Genomic DNA, 17791 nt, shown 5'->3' on the forward strand with positions numbered 1-17791 from the left:
CCCGACTCCGATGACCGATTGAGCCTGAATTTTCACAGGTTTGTTATTTTATTTACTAAGTTGTGATACACGAAGTGTGGGTCTTTGGACAATACTGTTTACCGAAAGTGTCCAATGGCTACTCTGGACACTATTGGTAATTGCCAAAGATCAGTCTTCTCTCTTGGTGTATCTCAACATATGCATAAAATAACAGACTTGTGAAAATGTCAGCTCAATTGGTCATTGAAGTTGCGAGATAACTATGAAAGAAAAAAACACCCTTGCCACACAAAGGTGTGTGCTTTCAGATGCTTGAATTCAAGACCTCAAATTCTAAAACTGAGGTCTCGAAATCAAATTCGTGAAACAAATAATTATTTCTCGAAAACTATACTTCACTTCAGAGGGAGCCGTTTCTCAAAATGTTTTCCACCAACCTCTTCCCATTACTCGATACCAAGTAGGGTTTTATGCTAAACAATACTTTGAGTAATTACCAATAGTGTCTACTGCCTTTAAGTACCTGTATTCGAAGTCAAAACTCGAAATTTGACTGAAAAATAACTTCCTGTACTTGAAGTAACCTCGATACTCAGCACAATCTGTATGACTCATGATTAACTGTTTACTGTTATATCAAATCCGATTACTCATAATTTTCATTATCCACGAAACCTACAGAAATACAATTTTGTTAGATTTTATGTTAGATTTTATGTGTTTTATAATTAGGAAAAGGCATCATTACAAGCCGACAATGTCTTCGAGAAACTAGTACAATAAATGAGAAAAGAACTGTAAATACAAGTGTGTGTTTATGTTCTTTTAATACCCGCACTCTTTCCCATAGATCCAAATACTTGGTACACTTTTGTATGTACTCGGTACTCGGATATCAAAATACTCGGTACTCGAAGACCCGAGTACTCGTACTTGAGTATTACCTGACGCCTTCAGTAATTGACACTTGACACTTAATACTAGACCGATAAGTAATTTTATGACAAATCAACCCGTGCATTAAGTATATCAACCACTGGTTAGCAAAATTCCTTTTCATTTCTGAATATTGAACTTCACTTCGCATTCCGAGCCAGAACAGACGGCACTTAAAGTGACTCCGACATTTGCGAAAACATCAGAGTTTCTCGATAAGGCTTCAACTTCAGCTGTATCTGAAGGCATGACGGATTTCTTTTCACGAAAGTAGCTGACACAGAGGAAGTTGCGTGGACAAGATATCGAGACTAACGCTATTATTTTGCATTGGATCCTTGGTTTGAATAACTCTTAATGCTCCGGTAGAACCATAACGAGTTTTTTAAAACCGTATTTTTAAGTTGAGATTGTCAATGTCCGTCACGCTTGAACGTGTTGTTTTCTTCGATGAATTACCGAATGATCTATTTTTATAGTTGTTAGTTTGACTCTGTTCATGATGCGCAGCATACTTAAATGCTTAATTCCTGCCATAAGACATAAGAAACTTTATTACTCTCGACTCCAAAAAGTAGAAATTACCTTGCTCGCACAAGTTCAAAAGCACTATCAAAAACTTAAAGGGTACAAAAGGCAGATCATAGACACAGATAGGTCGTCAGCTTTGGTAGAAAAATTAACGTGAAGGAAACAATATAAGTAGAGAGCATTGGAAGGAACTGACTCCCGATTGGTGTACACGCGCAACAGTCGAGTTTGGCATAGTGCGCCCTCTGTCGAATGCAATTGGCTGTGATTGTACTTCGACCAGACACCCACGTAGTCTCACCCTAGACTGGTTCCCTAAGAAAAGTACTTGCTTTTCCGAATCAGCGTTTTCATTCCGTAACGACCATTTCATTGGATAAACGTGCAGTGACGTAAGCATTCTGTATCCGTGTTTTGATTGGTCAGAGGTGACGTTTGCAGTTGCACTTGCAGCGGTCGTCTGCATATGAATCTAGGTAAAAGGTGAACACGGACGGCGATTGACATACGCTACAGGGACCACTATCTAGCGCCATTGAGATTGACATTCATTATTTGCATAACAAATATTATTATTGTTAGTCAATTCTTCGTAAGCAGGAAGGGAAGACCTGGGGGTTGATCGGCCCATCCCAGCTCATTTTGGATACGAGGCACTAGCTCGGACCGAGCGAATGATGAATGCAGCCTATGGTGTGACGTCTACGTAAAAGGAATTAATATTGCTTAATGGACAGCCAAACATCATTATCCCATTTGTTATTGTGACACGTTATTATGGCAACGGTAATGGATGCCTCGCTGGTTTCAATATTCTCTGGAACAGCGACTTAATGGACCGCCGTGGTTGGACACTGGTCACTTTATTCGCCACTGAACAACGAGACTGTACTCCCCCTTCATCACGACATAAGGGAAGACTTGATACCGGTGAGGGACGGAACCAAGATGGACGCGTGGAGGGAGAATGTCAGTAACGCGATGCCCCTCGAAGACAAGCGGCCGATTGTTACACCCACCCAAGACTACCCAGTTCGGACTACCTTCATCGATATGGGAAGAAGTGATGTTACAGAGCAAAGCAGAAGCAGATTCAGCGAGGGATTACAGGGCGACTTCATTGATGATCGTACTTTCGCTGATCGGTTTCGGGAATTTGGAAGAAACACAACTTTCCATGGATTGGGTTATGTGACCAACAATAAGTATAATTATATGAGAAGGTGAGTCTCTTCTTTTGGGTAAATTAGAGGATTTTATAGAATAGTTGTTGAGTTTAAAGACACTCGACACTATTTTGTAATTTTAAAAGACTAGTCTTCACAGTCGTTGTATCTCACCTATGCATAAAATAACAAACTTGTGAAAATTTGAGCTCAATCGGTGGTCGAAGTTGTGAGCTATAGATGAAAGAAAACACCCTTGTTGCACCATGGTCACACGAAGTTGTACGCTTTCAGATGATTGATTTCGAAATCAAATTCGTTGAAAATTACTTCTTTCTCGAAAACTACGTCACTTCAGAGGGAGCTTCCCAACAAACACAGAAGCTTGAATACATCATGCTACAAGAAAAACAATTCGAGTACCATCTTGGCATGGAAAAACAAGTCATTATTACTAGTCGAGCTCTTTGAGGTTTTGACACAAAAAAGAGTCTAATTAGTTTTTATTTCTTTAATTACGGAGCTCTCATACATTTTAAATAGACTATTAAATAGATCGTAAGCAAATACAATCGGAACATAGTGTTAAGTACAGACTTGAAATTTTACAAATATTTTCTGATAATTTTAAAAACAGGTTCCTCAAAATAAATGCAAACAAGTTAATTAGGTCTATTGTGCAAGAGATAAGTCGGGTGCCACACAACAGTTACGCCCGAGGAATGAGTATAAGAACGCTTTAAACGTGACAGCAAAAAATAAAACAAAAATCGTTAATATCATAGAAATAATAGTGTAATGACCCGTCATCAATGCGTTTGGTAATTACCCTAAAGTTTGGTGGCTAGCATCTGTTATTGGGCGCCTTAGGCGTTGTACGGTCCATAAACAGCGACCAACCACTAACCCACCTGGTCGACCACGCTGTAAAGTACAGCTCCTCACACTGCCTGTGCCTAATTCATTTTTGCTGAAATTAATTAATTAATAGATGTCAAATGTACTCTGTGGATAAAGAATATCCTTTTTTTGTTTTTACCTTCACACCGATGCATTTGATGCAGAATAACGCGACGTTTAAGTTGTCGGCGTATTGCAGAAACTGATCAGGAAAAACCCCTGTTATAAAAAAAATATAATACCAAAAATAAATTTTAAGTGTGATCATTAACTCTGGATGAGACCATCCTCTTACTTCTTCTTTCGTGTGATCTTCGGAACAAGGTGAACATTGAATGTAATTAAATTGAAAACTTAGTTTCTTCAAGCCATTTGACGGTCTATAAGTACTGACCCCTTAAATGATTTGGGTACTTTTTCAAATGTCCATAGATGTACAAAACAATTACAGGGTTTGAAGATAATGATAGTGAAAAGCTTCCCTTCAAATATTTCTTACTGAGGTGCTGTAGTTTTTGAGAAATGAGTAAAACAATGTGATGAAGATGCGTTTGTAAATGCTTAAAAAAAATGTTGGTCTCATGAGACGAAAATTATTTTCATGACATTGTTTTACTCATAACCCCACACATACATCACCTCAGCACGTAAAATTTTCAAGGAAGCTTTCTACCATCATTATCTTCAAACTGTGTTAATTTAGTGTAAATATGTGGACTTTGTGTTTTTGTCCTACAAAAAGTACATACACCCTTCAAGGGACAGTTTAACAAAAGGGTAAACCAAACAATTGTGTTCCCACGAATTATTTATTCGGTCCCTCGAAATCTTAGATAGAACGAAATAACATTCCAGTTCTGAGTTTACAGTTGTAATATTGTTATACCTTTGTGGCAGTGTCATAGCCGAGCGGTTGAGAGCACCGGGTTCAAGCACTGGTGTTTGATCAGCGGGTCGTGGGTTCGGATCCCGGTCGTGACACTTGCTACATAAAATTGGGCAGGTAGTGCTTTCTGTTCTACCGGCCAGGCTTCGAATTGATGATACCCAAGCCTACATTCGTATGGACTGTGTAAGGGGTAACCCTGTTTCAGCCCTAGGAGTAGGTTGGCAACGGCCTCTGGAAAATATAATTGTAGCCCACACCTTGAAGTTGCCTTCAGGCCTTGTGTGTCAGGCGACTTGCATAACAAAAATATAAAACAATACCTGTCCGTTTAGGGGCTTCAATTATGAGTCTCTGCTAAATGTACAAACCACTGGAGTAATTGGGTAATAATTTTTACCATCATTTATAGGTATCTTCGGATGGCATAAACCTCATAACGTTTTGTTTAACCGGCAAAACTTATTAAAGTTTTAATATTAAGCGCACACTCGTCACCTCTGATGTATCACTGTCATTTAATTTAGTTATTTTAATAAATTTTTAATGGGTTTTCCTTTGTAAGTTTAACAACGGAGAGCGAAATTGCCTCTGCGGTTATCATAACAAACCAACGCTTATTTATGCACAGTTTTATAAGAAAATGTCATAAATATTAATAAAGGATCAAAACTGGGCAGAAATATTCAAAGAATGATTAAAGGCCCCGTGGGCCTACAAATTCAAGAAGAACAAATAAAAATTCATCTAAAGAAATGTTTGCCCTTTTTGTTTACGGCTATAGGGTATTTTACTATATAAGCTTCAACCATTATTTCAGGCATTCAATTGCATATTTCGCAAACCTATTAGCTGCCTATCTGCACTAAATCGGATCATTATAGAATATCTAACTTAGCAGAATTGGGTGAGCGGCCAAAATACCTTGTAGTTTAACTCTCTTGCGACTTGTAAATTCAGGCTTAATACATGTTTTAAAAAGGAACTCTTTAGGGTAAAGTTCTTTCTTTGTTATGTTCCCATTCTCAAATAGGGAGAGTTGTCATATTTTTATAAGTTTGAAACAAAATGTACGTATATAAATATCTAGCATCACGTTAAAACGGTGTACAATGCAACTGAGTTCGTTATAGTACCCTTCAAGTATGAAATTCGTCAATACCCCCAAAAAGGAATATTTTGAAAACAGTTTCTGCTGACGGCTTCAAGACAATGGGCAAGGTAAATTGTGAGAGGGAGAGGGCCGACAGAGCTGTCTTAAAGTCACCTGGAAGTGGTATTTTTTCAAAATAAAGCTTGTGTCACTAATATATGTTTTTTGATGAGTGGAATGTGAATAAACAGTTAACTAAGGTTTTAAAAAAATCAGTTCTTTTGTTATTTACAAATTTAAGAGTAGACCCCGACCCCAGAGGGCGCTTTTCGTGACGTCAATCGAGGCAGACTTTGCCTGTAATGCGTAGAGTAAACACAATTGCAAAGTACATGTACGGACCAAGTCGTGAGTTTGTACGTTTCAAAAAAAAAAAAAAAAAAAAATGAAATGTACCAACTCACGACTTGGACGTACATGTACTTTGCACGTGTGTTTACTATACGCATTGCAGGCAAAGTCTGCCTCGATTGACGTCACAAAAGGGGTAGGCGGAGTCAGCCCCCCAAACACCTTTATATATTTTTTAAACATATAAATCGTGACAAACAATTACTAAAAAAATTGTTTTATTGTTCGTAAGCATTTTACTCTTATGTTTGAAAGAAAAAAAATATATATATTTCCAGGTGACTTTAAGCATTACTTTCAAATAATGAAATCGATGTCCTAACTTGGGAAAGCCATAAATGCAACATAATTTATGTGTATTCATAGATCATTGATACCCTGATCACTAGGCCATTTCATTCCTTAAACCATCTCAGCTCCCTGGGGAGTATACAGCCTGTGCCTCTAAAGATGTAGCGCACAATATAAGCTAAACCAATCGATATAAGCAATTATAGTGAAGTGTCTTGCTCAAGGACACTTTAATGTTATGACCGGGATTCGAGCCCATCACCAGAGCTTGAGCTCAATGCTCTTATCCGCTCGGCCACGACACCCCCACAGAGGGTACATCCCACACTGGATTAATATAGCCCAAATGAAACAAGAAAGGAAAGGTATACACCTTCACAATCCACACCAATAAAGCAACATTGCGTGACATCAAAGTAGACGGAAGTGTAAAGCAGTAGCCTTACCCATAGCAACGTGTTTGCACAACATAATAACCACAATATTAATTGCATTTAACTAATGGGCTGGCTCACCAGTTGCTTTTAAGCCCCTACGCAATCAAGGACATTATTCTTGTTTGTGGAGAAAAGAGTAATTAAAAAATAGAGAGCACGTAGCCAGTATTTATTTTGACCTTAGCATAGTCGCTCTCACAGCCCATTAAAGGAAGGGAAAACCTTTCGTAATTACTTCTAAATCTTATGACCATGTAAACATGCTTGGTATGAAACACTTAAAGGCACTGGATACCATTGGTCATTGCCACGACCAGTCCTCTCACTTCGTGTATCTCAAAACATGCATAAAATAACAAACCATGTTGAGATACACCAAGTGAGAAGACTGGTCTTTGACAATTACCAAAAGTGTCCAATGTATTTAATGGAACTAAACCAGACAACGCTTTTACCATGCAGCAGAATTAGCTTGGGGTGAGTCTTTGAACTTTACAGTCACCATTAACCTCGAAGCCCCATAGATATAACCGCAATTTTGTTTTCTTCTTTTCTATAGGGACTGAGTGTACTACACATATTGCACACATCACTGTTTTGGTTTATAAATTTATATGGATTCAGTGAACCTTTCAGAGTTTATGTACGCCTATACCATGCTAGAAAAGTTTGTGAACAGCCAGTTCTACACGCAAATAATTTATAAGCAGTAGGCCTACAGTCGAGAACTGTGCGACCATGCATTGTTGTGAATGTTATTGGCATTATGCTATAGCGTCCACGGGTTAATCGTTGCATTTTATTAACGCATTTATAACTTGCTGGGAGCAATTCCACTCGAAACATTCAACTAAAAAACACAAGTTTGCCTCCCGAAAAAAAAAGATAAAAAATAAAAATAAAAAATCACAGGCATATTACTGGGCTAGTTTTCACTGCTTTTTTGTTTATTTCGTTGCTTTAGTCTTTTTTATTCTCTTTTTATTTAGGTTGGGATGGTCTGCAGTTGTGCTGACTGTATATGTGGTATACTTAATCTTTTTTCTCTCTTTTAATTTAGGTTGGGATGGTCTGCAGTTGTGCTGACTGTAAGTGGTGAACTTAATCATTTTTTTCTCTTTTTATTTAGGTTGGGATGGTCTGCAGTTGTGCTGACTGTAAGTGGTGTACTTAATCATTTTTTTTTCTCTTTTTATTTAAGTTGGGATGGTCTGCAGTTGTGCTGACTGTAAGTGGTGAACTTAATCATTTTTTTCTCTTTTTATTTAGGTTGGGATGGTCTGCAGTTGTGCTGACTGTAAGTGGTGTACTTAATCATTTTTTTTCTCTTTTTATTTAGGTTGGGATGGTCTGCAGTTGTGCTGACTGTAAGTAGTGTATTTAATCATTTTTTCCCTCTTTGTATTTAGGTTGGGATGGTCTGCAGTTGTGCTGACTGTAAGTGTTGTATTTAATCATTTTTTTCTCTCTTTTTATTTAGGTTGGGATGGTCTGCAGTTGTGCTGACTGTAAGTGGTGAACTTAATCATTTTTGTTCTCTTTTTATTTAGGTTGGGATGGTCTGCAGTTGTGCTGACTGTAAGTGGTGTATTTAATAATTTTTTCCCTCTTTTTATTTAGGTTGGGATGGTCTGCAGTTGTGCTGACTGTAAGTGGTGTATTTAATCACTTTTTTTCTTTTTTTATTTAGGTTGGGATGGTCTGCAGTTGTGCTGACTGTAAGTGGTGTATTTAATTTTTTTGTTCTCTCTTCTTATTTAGGTTGGGATGGTCTGCAGTTGTGCTGACTGTATATGTGGTGTACTTAATCATTTTTTTCCCTTTTTATTTAGGTTGGGATGGTCTGCAGTTGTGCTGACTGTAAGTGGTGTACTTAATAATTTTTTTTCTCTTTTTATTTAAGTTGGGATGGTCTGCAGTTGTGCTGACTGTAAGTGGTGAACTTAATCATTTTTTTCTCTTTTTATTTAGGTTGAGATGGTCTGCAGTTGTGCTGACTGTAAGTGGTGTATTTAATCATTTTTTTTCTCTTTTTATTTAGGTTGGGATGGTCTGCAGTTGTGCTGACTGTAAGTGGTGTATTTAATCATTTTTTTCTTTTTATTTAAGTTGGGATGGTCTGCAGTTGTGCTGACTGTAAGTGGTGAACTTAATCATTTTTTTCTCTTTTTATTTAGGTTGAGATGGTCTGCAGTTGTGCTGACTGTAAGTGGTGAACTTAATCATTTTTTTCTCTTTTTATTTAGGTTGGGATGGTCTGCAGTTGTGCTGACTGTAAGTGGTGAACTTAATCATTTTTTTCTCTTTTTATTTAGGTTGAGATGGTCTGCAGTTGTGCTGACTGTAAGTGGTGAACTTAATCATTTTTTTCTCTTTTTATTTAGGTTGAGATGGTCTGCAGTTGTGCTGACTGTAAGTGGTGTATTTAATCATTTTTTTCTCTTTTTATTTAGGTTGGGATGGTCTGCAGTTGTGCTGACTGAAAGTGGTGAACTTAATCATTTTTTTCTCTCTTTTTATTTAGGTTGGGATGGTCTGCAGTTGTGCTGACTGTAAGTGGTGTATTTAATCATTTTTTCCCTCTTTGTATTTAGGTTGGGATGGTCTGCAGTTGTGCTGACTGTAAGTGTTGTATTTAATCATTTTTTTTCTCTTTTTATTTAGGTTGGGATGGTCTGCAGTTGTGCTGACTGTAAGTGGTGTGCTTATAAGTCAGATTGTGACTCTCATCCTTCACTTTTACACCTACCCAATGACGAGCACAATTTCTATTAACTACGTGGAAACTATGACATTTCCAGCGGTGACATTATGCAACTTCAACCAGTTCAAGAAATCCCAGCTCGATCAAACGGATCTGGATTTTATGAAAAAGTTATACGGACCTCTTGGGCGAGACGTAAACTCCATCGATTTCGATTCTATAGCGACAAAGGAGTCCGCGTTCGGAGATGACGATGATGTTAACACATATCTTTTTTCGGCATCACACACCCTGGAAGATATGCTAATTGATTGTAAATGGAGATCGTCTCATAATTGCACAGCTAAAAACTTCACACGTCGATTCACAGACCATGGGGTCTGTTTTACGTTCAACGAGCCCGCCAATAAAGCTGAGCGGCCGTTAAGTGTGCGGAACGCTGGAAGTCGAGACGGGCTGTATATGCGGCTGTACGCCGAGCATGACGAGTACACGTTCGGGGAGAGCACCGCGGCTGGATTCAGGGTGGGTTCACATTTTGCCAAGATTCTCATCAAATCCTTCTGTTTTGTATACTATTGGTCAAACATTTGCTCAAGAAACCTGACTGAGATAACAACTATCCGCTTCATACAGTGCTTGCCAGCTAGCTGATTCTATGCGAGTGCCATAATTATGCCAAGTAATAATAACAAAACACCCTTTTTTAGTGCATAATTAAAATGATGCCTCAAAGCGCTTTTAGAAAGTAAAAAAGTCAAAACCAAGAACAACTTACAGAAAATACAGAAAGAACTTTAAAATGCTGCGTCAAACAGATATACCCATCCTCATATATCCCAAATGCAATATGAAATCACAGTCCTACTTTCAAATTTTAATAACATTATTGTCATCCAGACTCCAGGTATTTTCTAGCGTAAATGCTTATCCCCTGTTATTAACTGAATGGTTTTCCTGTAAATATATGTATAGCCCAAGAACTGTTTTTAATGTTTTAAGCGAGCATTTAAATTACCTTTTGCAGATCTAATAAAGATTGATTTAATTCAACTGAATTGAATCCACTTAATAATTCAGTCATTCTCAACCGAAGAATGACATAGGCCTTTTGTTCACAGTAGTTCGTTGAGTTTAGCAGTACACTTGATGTTCATTACGTACGTCCACAGCAGTAGCCCTAACCATAGCAACGTGTTTGTAGGGTAATTAACCCACAACTTATTGATTTAACTAATGGGACGGCTCACCAGTTGCTTTTAAGCCCTACACGCAATCCAAGGGAATTAAAGTTATGCAATTTTGTGTCAAAGGAGTGGCTTTAAGTGAAAAACAAAAAGAACTAGACGTGGCCTCTATTTGTTTACAGAGTCTTTTCAAAGCTAAGGGGAGAGGGGGAGCTATAATACATTTGTCAAATACTTCTAAGATCAATGGAGGCAAACCTGGGAAGAAGCACTTCAGCTGTTGATTTCATTTTTGAGAAACGAATACATTGTGATTTAGGTTTAGGGACTTGATCTTTATTTATAATTATCTTGCAGGTTTTGCTGCATCCGCAAGGTGTGTTACCGCTTGTGAAGGAATTGGGCTTCTCTCTATCGCCTGGTTTTGAATCATCAGTGACCGTCAGACAGAATAAAGTAATTTTAATTATCAATCGTTTAATTGTCAATTAAAATGATTCAAAACACTTGTTTAAAAACTTATCGAAACACGTATTATTGTTTTGCCATTTATTTATTGTGAACAATTTGTTCAAGGCACTGGACAGTATTGGTGATTACTCAAAATAATTGCTAGCATAAAAACTGACTTTGAAATGAGCAATGGAGAGCGGTTGGATATTATAAAACATTGTGAGAAATGGCTCCCTTTGAAGCTTTTTTTTTGTTTTTTGTTTTTTTGCTCACTGATTATAAAGTTCATAAGTATACCAATCCCCTGGATCGATATTTCCATCTGAAAGCTCACTGATTATAAAGTTCATATAAGTATACCAATCCCCTGGATCGAAATTTCCATCTGAAAGCTCACTGATTATAAAGTTTATACCAGTACCAATACTCCAGAGAAAACGTTTCCACCGAACCTCACTGATAATTGTAAAGTACACACCACAAGCAATCCGCAAGAGGGAAAAAAATCCCTCTGAAGAAAGTTCAATGATTATAAGTTCATACCAATACCAATCCTCGAGAGAAATATTTCTATCTGAAAGCTCACTGATTAAAAAGTTGCCACACTCATCCTCCAGAGCAACATTTTCACCTGAAACACTATTAAAAACCAAAGACATGTTGGCCTTTGAAGATTTGGGGGTGTGACGTAGTTGTTACGAAAAAGACAATTTCTCACTCAGAATAAGTGCATCAAGTGTGTTTTATTTATTTTTCTCTTGCAACTTTGATAACCAATTAAGTCTCATTTTTGGGGGGGTTAAAATACTGATTATTACCAATATGTCCAGTGCATTCAAGACGGATGTTTTGCACACAAGACGTGAATGTGGCATAAATGTAGTCTCGACGCTGTATCACAATAATATCCGCCCATAAAATGCACCTAAACTAAGCTCAGGCTACGTTTAGGTTCGGCCTATATAAAAACACTGCAGGGCAGTCACACTAAATAGCCCAATGATTTGGGCTATACTGAGGTTTGGGCTACATTAAAATACAGGATTTGGCCACATTAAAATCTGAGCTATATCAGGTACAATATCTTGATAAATGACATTTTAAGCTACAAATAAAGTACTGTATTTGAATACATGGACGTTTAAGCTACATTTGCATTCCAGGTACTGTGCGATGTTGCCATGGAAGTGTTTGATTTTATATAACAAAGCCAATTGAAACCGTTTAAAAGCGTTTGTAACCGTTTGTTACAAAATGCATAATTATGATTAGAAAGATAATTTAAAAGTATAATATAATTGTTTGACTCTCATAAACGGCCGACCGTCTTATAGTTCGCAAAGTAAAAGGAAAACAACGCAATTTCGAGGCAAATATGTGTGGATCTATGCAGTATACTTTTATAGAACATCCTTCCAAACATGTGCATTTTATAACAAACGATTACAAACGCTTTTCAAAGACCAACTCGACCGATCCAAGGCAATGTGCTCCTGTATGAAATCAGACTTAGATTTATTGCGGTAAACTTATCGTGTTATTGTGATGCATTGCCTCAACAAAGTTTTAAACATCTTTATTCCCTATAGATCAAAACTCTGAAAGCGCCATTCAAATCCAATTGCACCGAGTCCAGACTAGCCCATTCTGAAGTATACACAGTGCCAACTTGTCGATTTGAGTGCAAGGTGACATTTGCTGTGGAGCGATGCGGTTGCCGTGACTACAGATGGCCAGGTAAACAAATAAAGAAATAACTAAACATAATTTTTGTGCCAACTCTTCACTCGTTTATTTCACTCTTATAATACACGTATGTATTTTCTTCTCTTAAAAGCAGTGGACACTATTGGTAATTGTGTAAGACTAGCCTTCACAGTTGGTGTATCTCAACATAGGCATAAAATAAACCTAGGCATAAAATTTGAGCTCAATCGGTCGTCGAACTTGCGAGATAATGAAAGAAAAAAAAACACCCTTGCCACAGAAAGTTGTGTGCGTTAATATGGTTGATTTCGAGACCTCAACTTCTATACCTGGGGTCTCGAAATCAATCTCGTGGAAAATTACTTCTTTCTCAAAATCTATGGCACTTCAGAGGGAGCTGTTTCACATAATGTTTTATACCATCAACCTCTCCCCATTGCTCGTCACCAAGAAACATTTTATGCTAATAATTGTTTTGAGAAATTACCAATAGTGTCCCAAAACAACCTTAAAGGCAGTGGACACTATTAGTAATTATTCAAAATAGTTATTAGCATAAAACCTTACTTGTTAACGACTAATGGGGAGAGGTAAAACATTGTGAGAAACGGCTCCCTTTTAAGTGTAGTACTTTTCAAGAAAGAAGTCATTTTCCACGAATCTGATTTCGAGACCTCAGATTTAGAGTTTGGGTCTCAAAATCGAGCATCCTAAAGCACACAATTGCGTGTGACAAAGGTGTGTTTTTATTTCATTATCATCTCGCATCTTCGAAGACCGATTGAGCTCAAATTTTCCGACGGGTTTGTTATTTTACTAGCGGGATTTTGTTCATTCCCTACCCCAGCCCTGTTCATTTTCCCCCGACATTTCTATTTTTGCCGTCCCCCCGTCCCCCGTTCTAGATATAGATGTATATAATGAGATACAGCAAGTGAGAAGACTGGTATTTGACAATTACCAATAGTGTCCACTGCCTTTAACTTATACAACTTTTTTTGTGATGAATCAAGCCTCGATATTTTGTGGCGCATCTTTCGTTTCAAAAAGACGCTATAAAGTACATGTTTGATTTGTGTTTCGTTTTCTAAACAAGTTATTATTATTTTTACGCAGGCAACGAACCAATCTGTCTTCCAGAGATACAGATTAAATGTATCTACCCAGTGGAAGGTAATTACAGAGAAACCAATCATGATCAGGGAGAAAGCGGTTTACTCTCTCAAGTCATAAGCCCGAATTAAATCCTTATTTATTTTACATTCTTAAACTCCCGGAACAGAATTGACCCAGTTCCGGGTTCCAGGCAGACGGCGCATCTATTTCCGGGTCAAAAGCCTCTGTCCGGAACGTGGTAACAAAATATGAGATTTTAACCCGGATTTTGATTAAAATGGAACTATTTCTGGGTCATGTTGACGCAGATTCCGGGTTGTACTGATTCATGAACGGGATAGGCCCAATGGTACCCGGATCCCGAGAAATTCTGACCCCGTAATATTTTATGTCAAGGCTAAACTTTGTATTTATTGCTTAAAATACCTTTCCGTTTTTTGTTAACCCAGAACCAGAACATCGCACAATTAAATATCTGATTTAAATGTTTTAATTGATGTTAGATTTGCTTCGGGGATAAACAAAATGTGGTTGTTTAACTCGGTGTTCTCGGGACTTTCCCGAGTCCTGTGAAAAGAAGGTTTTTTTCACAGGACTCGGAAAATTACTGAGTATAAACTCCTAACACACATCGGTATCAGGGTTAAAACCAATAAGATTTTAATGTTGCTTTTCTCTTATTCACAGAAGAGTTCCAGAATACTGACGTGGGGTGTAATTGTCCGGATTCGTGCGACCTTACAACATACGAGAGTCGGATCTCAATGGGTTACTGGCCGGCGGATCACATAAGCAATTTACACTCAACAAGGGGAAACATAAACGTTTCCAATATCAGGTATAACAATTTATTGTTTCAATATTTTTGTGTAGATGAATCAATTTCACCAATGTTATAATATTAATAAGATATGCTTTTTTATATAGCGCGCGTTTCCGTCACTCAGTGACGCTACTGGGGCTGTAAAGGCCCGGTCACACAGGCCCCGATAACGAGAACGATAACGAGAACGATAAAAATGCACGCCCTCGATTGGTTGAAATGCTCCACGCAGAATACGCCCACGCTCATTCAACCAATCGAGGGCGTGCATTTTTATCGTTCTCGTTTTCGTTATCGTTATCGGGGCCTGTGTGACCGGTCCTTAACACACAGTATTGCAAGGGGTGTGAGAGGACGCTTTAATTATGAGATCTACTTTAACATAGCACCATGTAATGGTTTACAAAGTGCTGTGGCGCATTATCTGTCAAACAAACCAGTAATACCGGGGCGAACCCCTCTCTGTTCAATACGTGCACTGTGTTATTTTACCTGTGGTACACTACAGACGGGACCAACGGCTTCACGTCCCAACCGAAGGACAAAGCATTATGACTCAGGTGTCACGACTGTGGTACTCGAACCCACGAACTGCTGGATAGAAAACACCAGAGTTTGAATCCGGTGCCCTTGAACCGATTGCCCATTACATTCGTTCATATGCTGTTTCATTGACAGGAAAAACTACTTAGATGTCTACATCTACTTCGAGGAGTTGATGTATATTCAGATTGAACAGACGGAGGCCTTCAGCAAATCATCATTGCAGAGTATGTCAAGAGTTCTCGAGACAAATCCTTCTTTTATGAAATTTTCTTCTCCTATCTGATAGCGTTTCTGTCTTGCATTACTGTTGTATCGTTATTTTCCTTGTCCAACTCAACATTTCATACATTTGATGAGGCTAGACATTGGGCCTAATAAATAAAAACTAGCATTTGCTGTTACTAGTCTTTTACTTAAATCCTTATAAATAAAAGTAAGCCTTAATATTGCTAGTAATTGGTTGAACTAGTAGGTAAAATCAATGCTTGAGGGACTCTTCTTATTGAGATGTAAATAAAACCGACATTTTACTATTACCTGTATAGTTTCACAAGACAGCGTATTTCGCCAAAATTGTCATTCGTCTGCATACGCTGACTAAAACGTCAAGGTGTGACAGTACCTTCTATAGGACCAGCCGTCGATTTCACAAAACTCTTCTTAACTTAAGACTAATCTTAGGACTAAGGACGAGTCCCAATCCTGCACTGAGCATGCAGACCTTAAGATTAATTCTAAGTTAAGACGAGTTACTCGCCCTAACTCGAGATTAGACGAGTCCTAACTCTTGTAAAATCTACGGCTGCGTGTCCTAACTCGAGCGTTTCGTGAAATCTATTTTCTGACATCTACTTGCAGGTAATATTGGCGGCTACATGGGACTGTTTTGTGGAATGAGTATCATCACAGTCATTGAGTGGCTAGACTTCCTTTCAGTCACCCTGATTCGGAAATTTCGCCATAAGAAGGATTAATCTCTCAAAGACATCGGTGGGTCGTAGACGCCATCAAACAAATCGATGAAGGGTGGTTAGGATCATTTCGTACACTGTAACAACTGATTCTTCCTGGTTTCTATCAAATGTGACAACGCCAACTTGGTGTTATTTATCCCCACTACTTTATCGATGGTGAATTAACACCGTGTTGTTGTGTTGTCACATAAAGATACCAAGATAATCAATTTAACACCCCAATGTTTGCAGTGTACATACAGCACTAACAAGCCGTTAACAAAGCGGCACTTCATCAAAAACGAAGTGCAATAGATAAGGTGTAAAACATTGTTAAAGGAACGTTACAGAATTGGTAAAAAACAAAAATCGTGAAGATCACAGATTTACATAAAACTAAAACGGTCCAATGATGAAGATAGTAAAGAAAACATCCTTTGAAATGTTTGCGTCCGAAATTTCATATTTGAAGAGAAATAAATAATATAATTTCGCGATTGGAGTTTAATTAGCGCTCACTAAGTGTTGTATTCATTTCTATTTGGCATCAATGCAATTTTTTTTCACTATTCTCTCGTGACCCAGAGCCCAGAGACGATCGATCTCAAACTTCTACAGGTTTGTCAGTTTATGTTGTGGTGGTAGTTTACATAAAGTGTTACCACTGCCAGCAACTTTTTTGCTAGCAAAATCAATTATGCAATGTTCATTTAATTTGCAAAAAGGGTCGGATTCTCCATGTATAAGGAGCAAAAAGGGACTTGGTACATCTTGAAAAGCAATGGCGAAATTGGTTTTCAATTAGACGAGAAAAGTGTCAGATGCGGAGCGAAGGCTGGATCGACCAGGCTGATGGGGAGACATGCAAGATGAGAACGACCCAGGCCCGGTGATGTGATGTTTAGGTATTCAAGTTAAGGAAAGCAGCAAAAAAGACCTTTCCGTAGATTTCATTTTGAAGGGAGAAATTAAAAAAGACCGTCGCCTTTAAACATAATAAAGTAAATCGCAAAAATCTTTTGAAATTTATTTAGATTCTAGCATTGGTGATTAGTTATAATGTAAGTTTCTTAATAGAGGGATTTATATCTTTTCAAACAGTTAAAAAAAAATTCATCTTTACCATCTCTGTGCCTTTTCTTAAAGGAACACGTTGCCTTGGATCGGACGAGTTGGTCATAATTTAGCGTCTGTAACCGTTTTTAATAAAATGCATATGGTTGAAAAGATATTTTAAAAGTAGAATATAATGATCCACACAAGTTTGCCTCGAAATTGCGTGGTTTTCCTTTTACTGCGCGAACTGCACGGTCGGCCATTTAAGGGAGTCAAAAATTTGACTCCCATAAATGGCCGACCGTGTTAGTCGACGAGGTAAAAGGAAAACCGTACAATTTCGAGGCAAGTTTGTGTGGATCATTGTATTCTACTTTTACATCTTTCTACCCATATGCATTTTATAAAAAAAACAGTTACAAACGCTTTTCAAAGACCAACTCGTCCGATCCAAGGCAACGTGTTCCTTTAACAAATTTTTGTAGTGAATGTAGTGCGGAGGTTTCTAATCTGAAGAAGGAAAAACACCACCCGAAGAAACCCTGCATAACTGCAACGATGGTTTCTTGAACTATTAATTAGTTGTTGTCAAATGCATGCAATAGAGGTATGT

The 17791-nt window shown here is 37.9% G+C and overlaps 1 protein-coding gene across 1 annotated transcript; it reads left to right on the forward strand.

Annotated features, from left to right (window-relative positions):
• The first annotated feature begins 2335 nt into the window (after nucleotides 1-2335).
• Nucleotides 2336-16335, forward strand: LOC139936305 (acid-sensing ion channel 4-like). The gene is made up of 8 exons (XM_071931096.1): nucleotides 2336-2672; nucleotides 9298-9862; nucleotides 10882-10980; nucleotides 12567-12714; nucleotides 13801-13857; nucleotides 14488-14638; nucleotides 15302-15393; nucleotides 16028-16335. The coding sequence occupies exons 1-8, from the start codon at nucleotides 2398-2400 to the stop codon at nucleotides 16141-16143; spliced, it is 1503 nt and encodes a 500-aa protein (XP_071787197.1). The 5' UTR covers nucleotides 2336-2397; the 3' UTR covers nucleotides 16144-16335.
• Nucleotides 16336-17791: the final 1456 nt, after the last annotated feature.

This window comes from Asterias amurensis, chromosome 4 (genome assembly GCF_032118995.1).
Source record: "Asterias amurensis chromosome 4, ASM3211899v1".
NCBI lineage: Eukaryota > Metazoa > Echinodermata > Asteroidea > Forcipulatida > Asteriidae > Asterias > Asterias amurensis.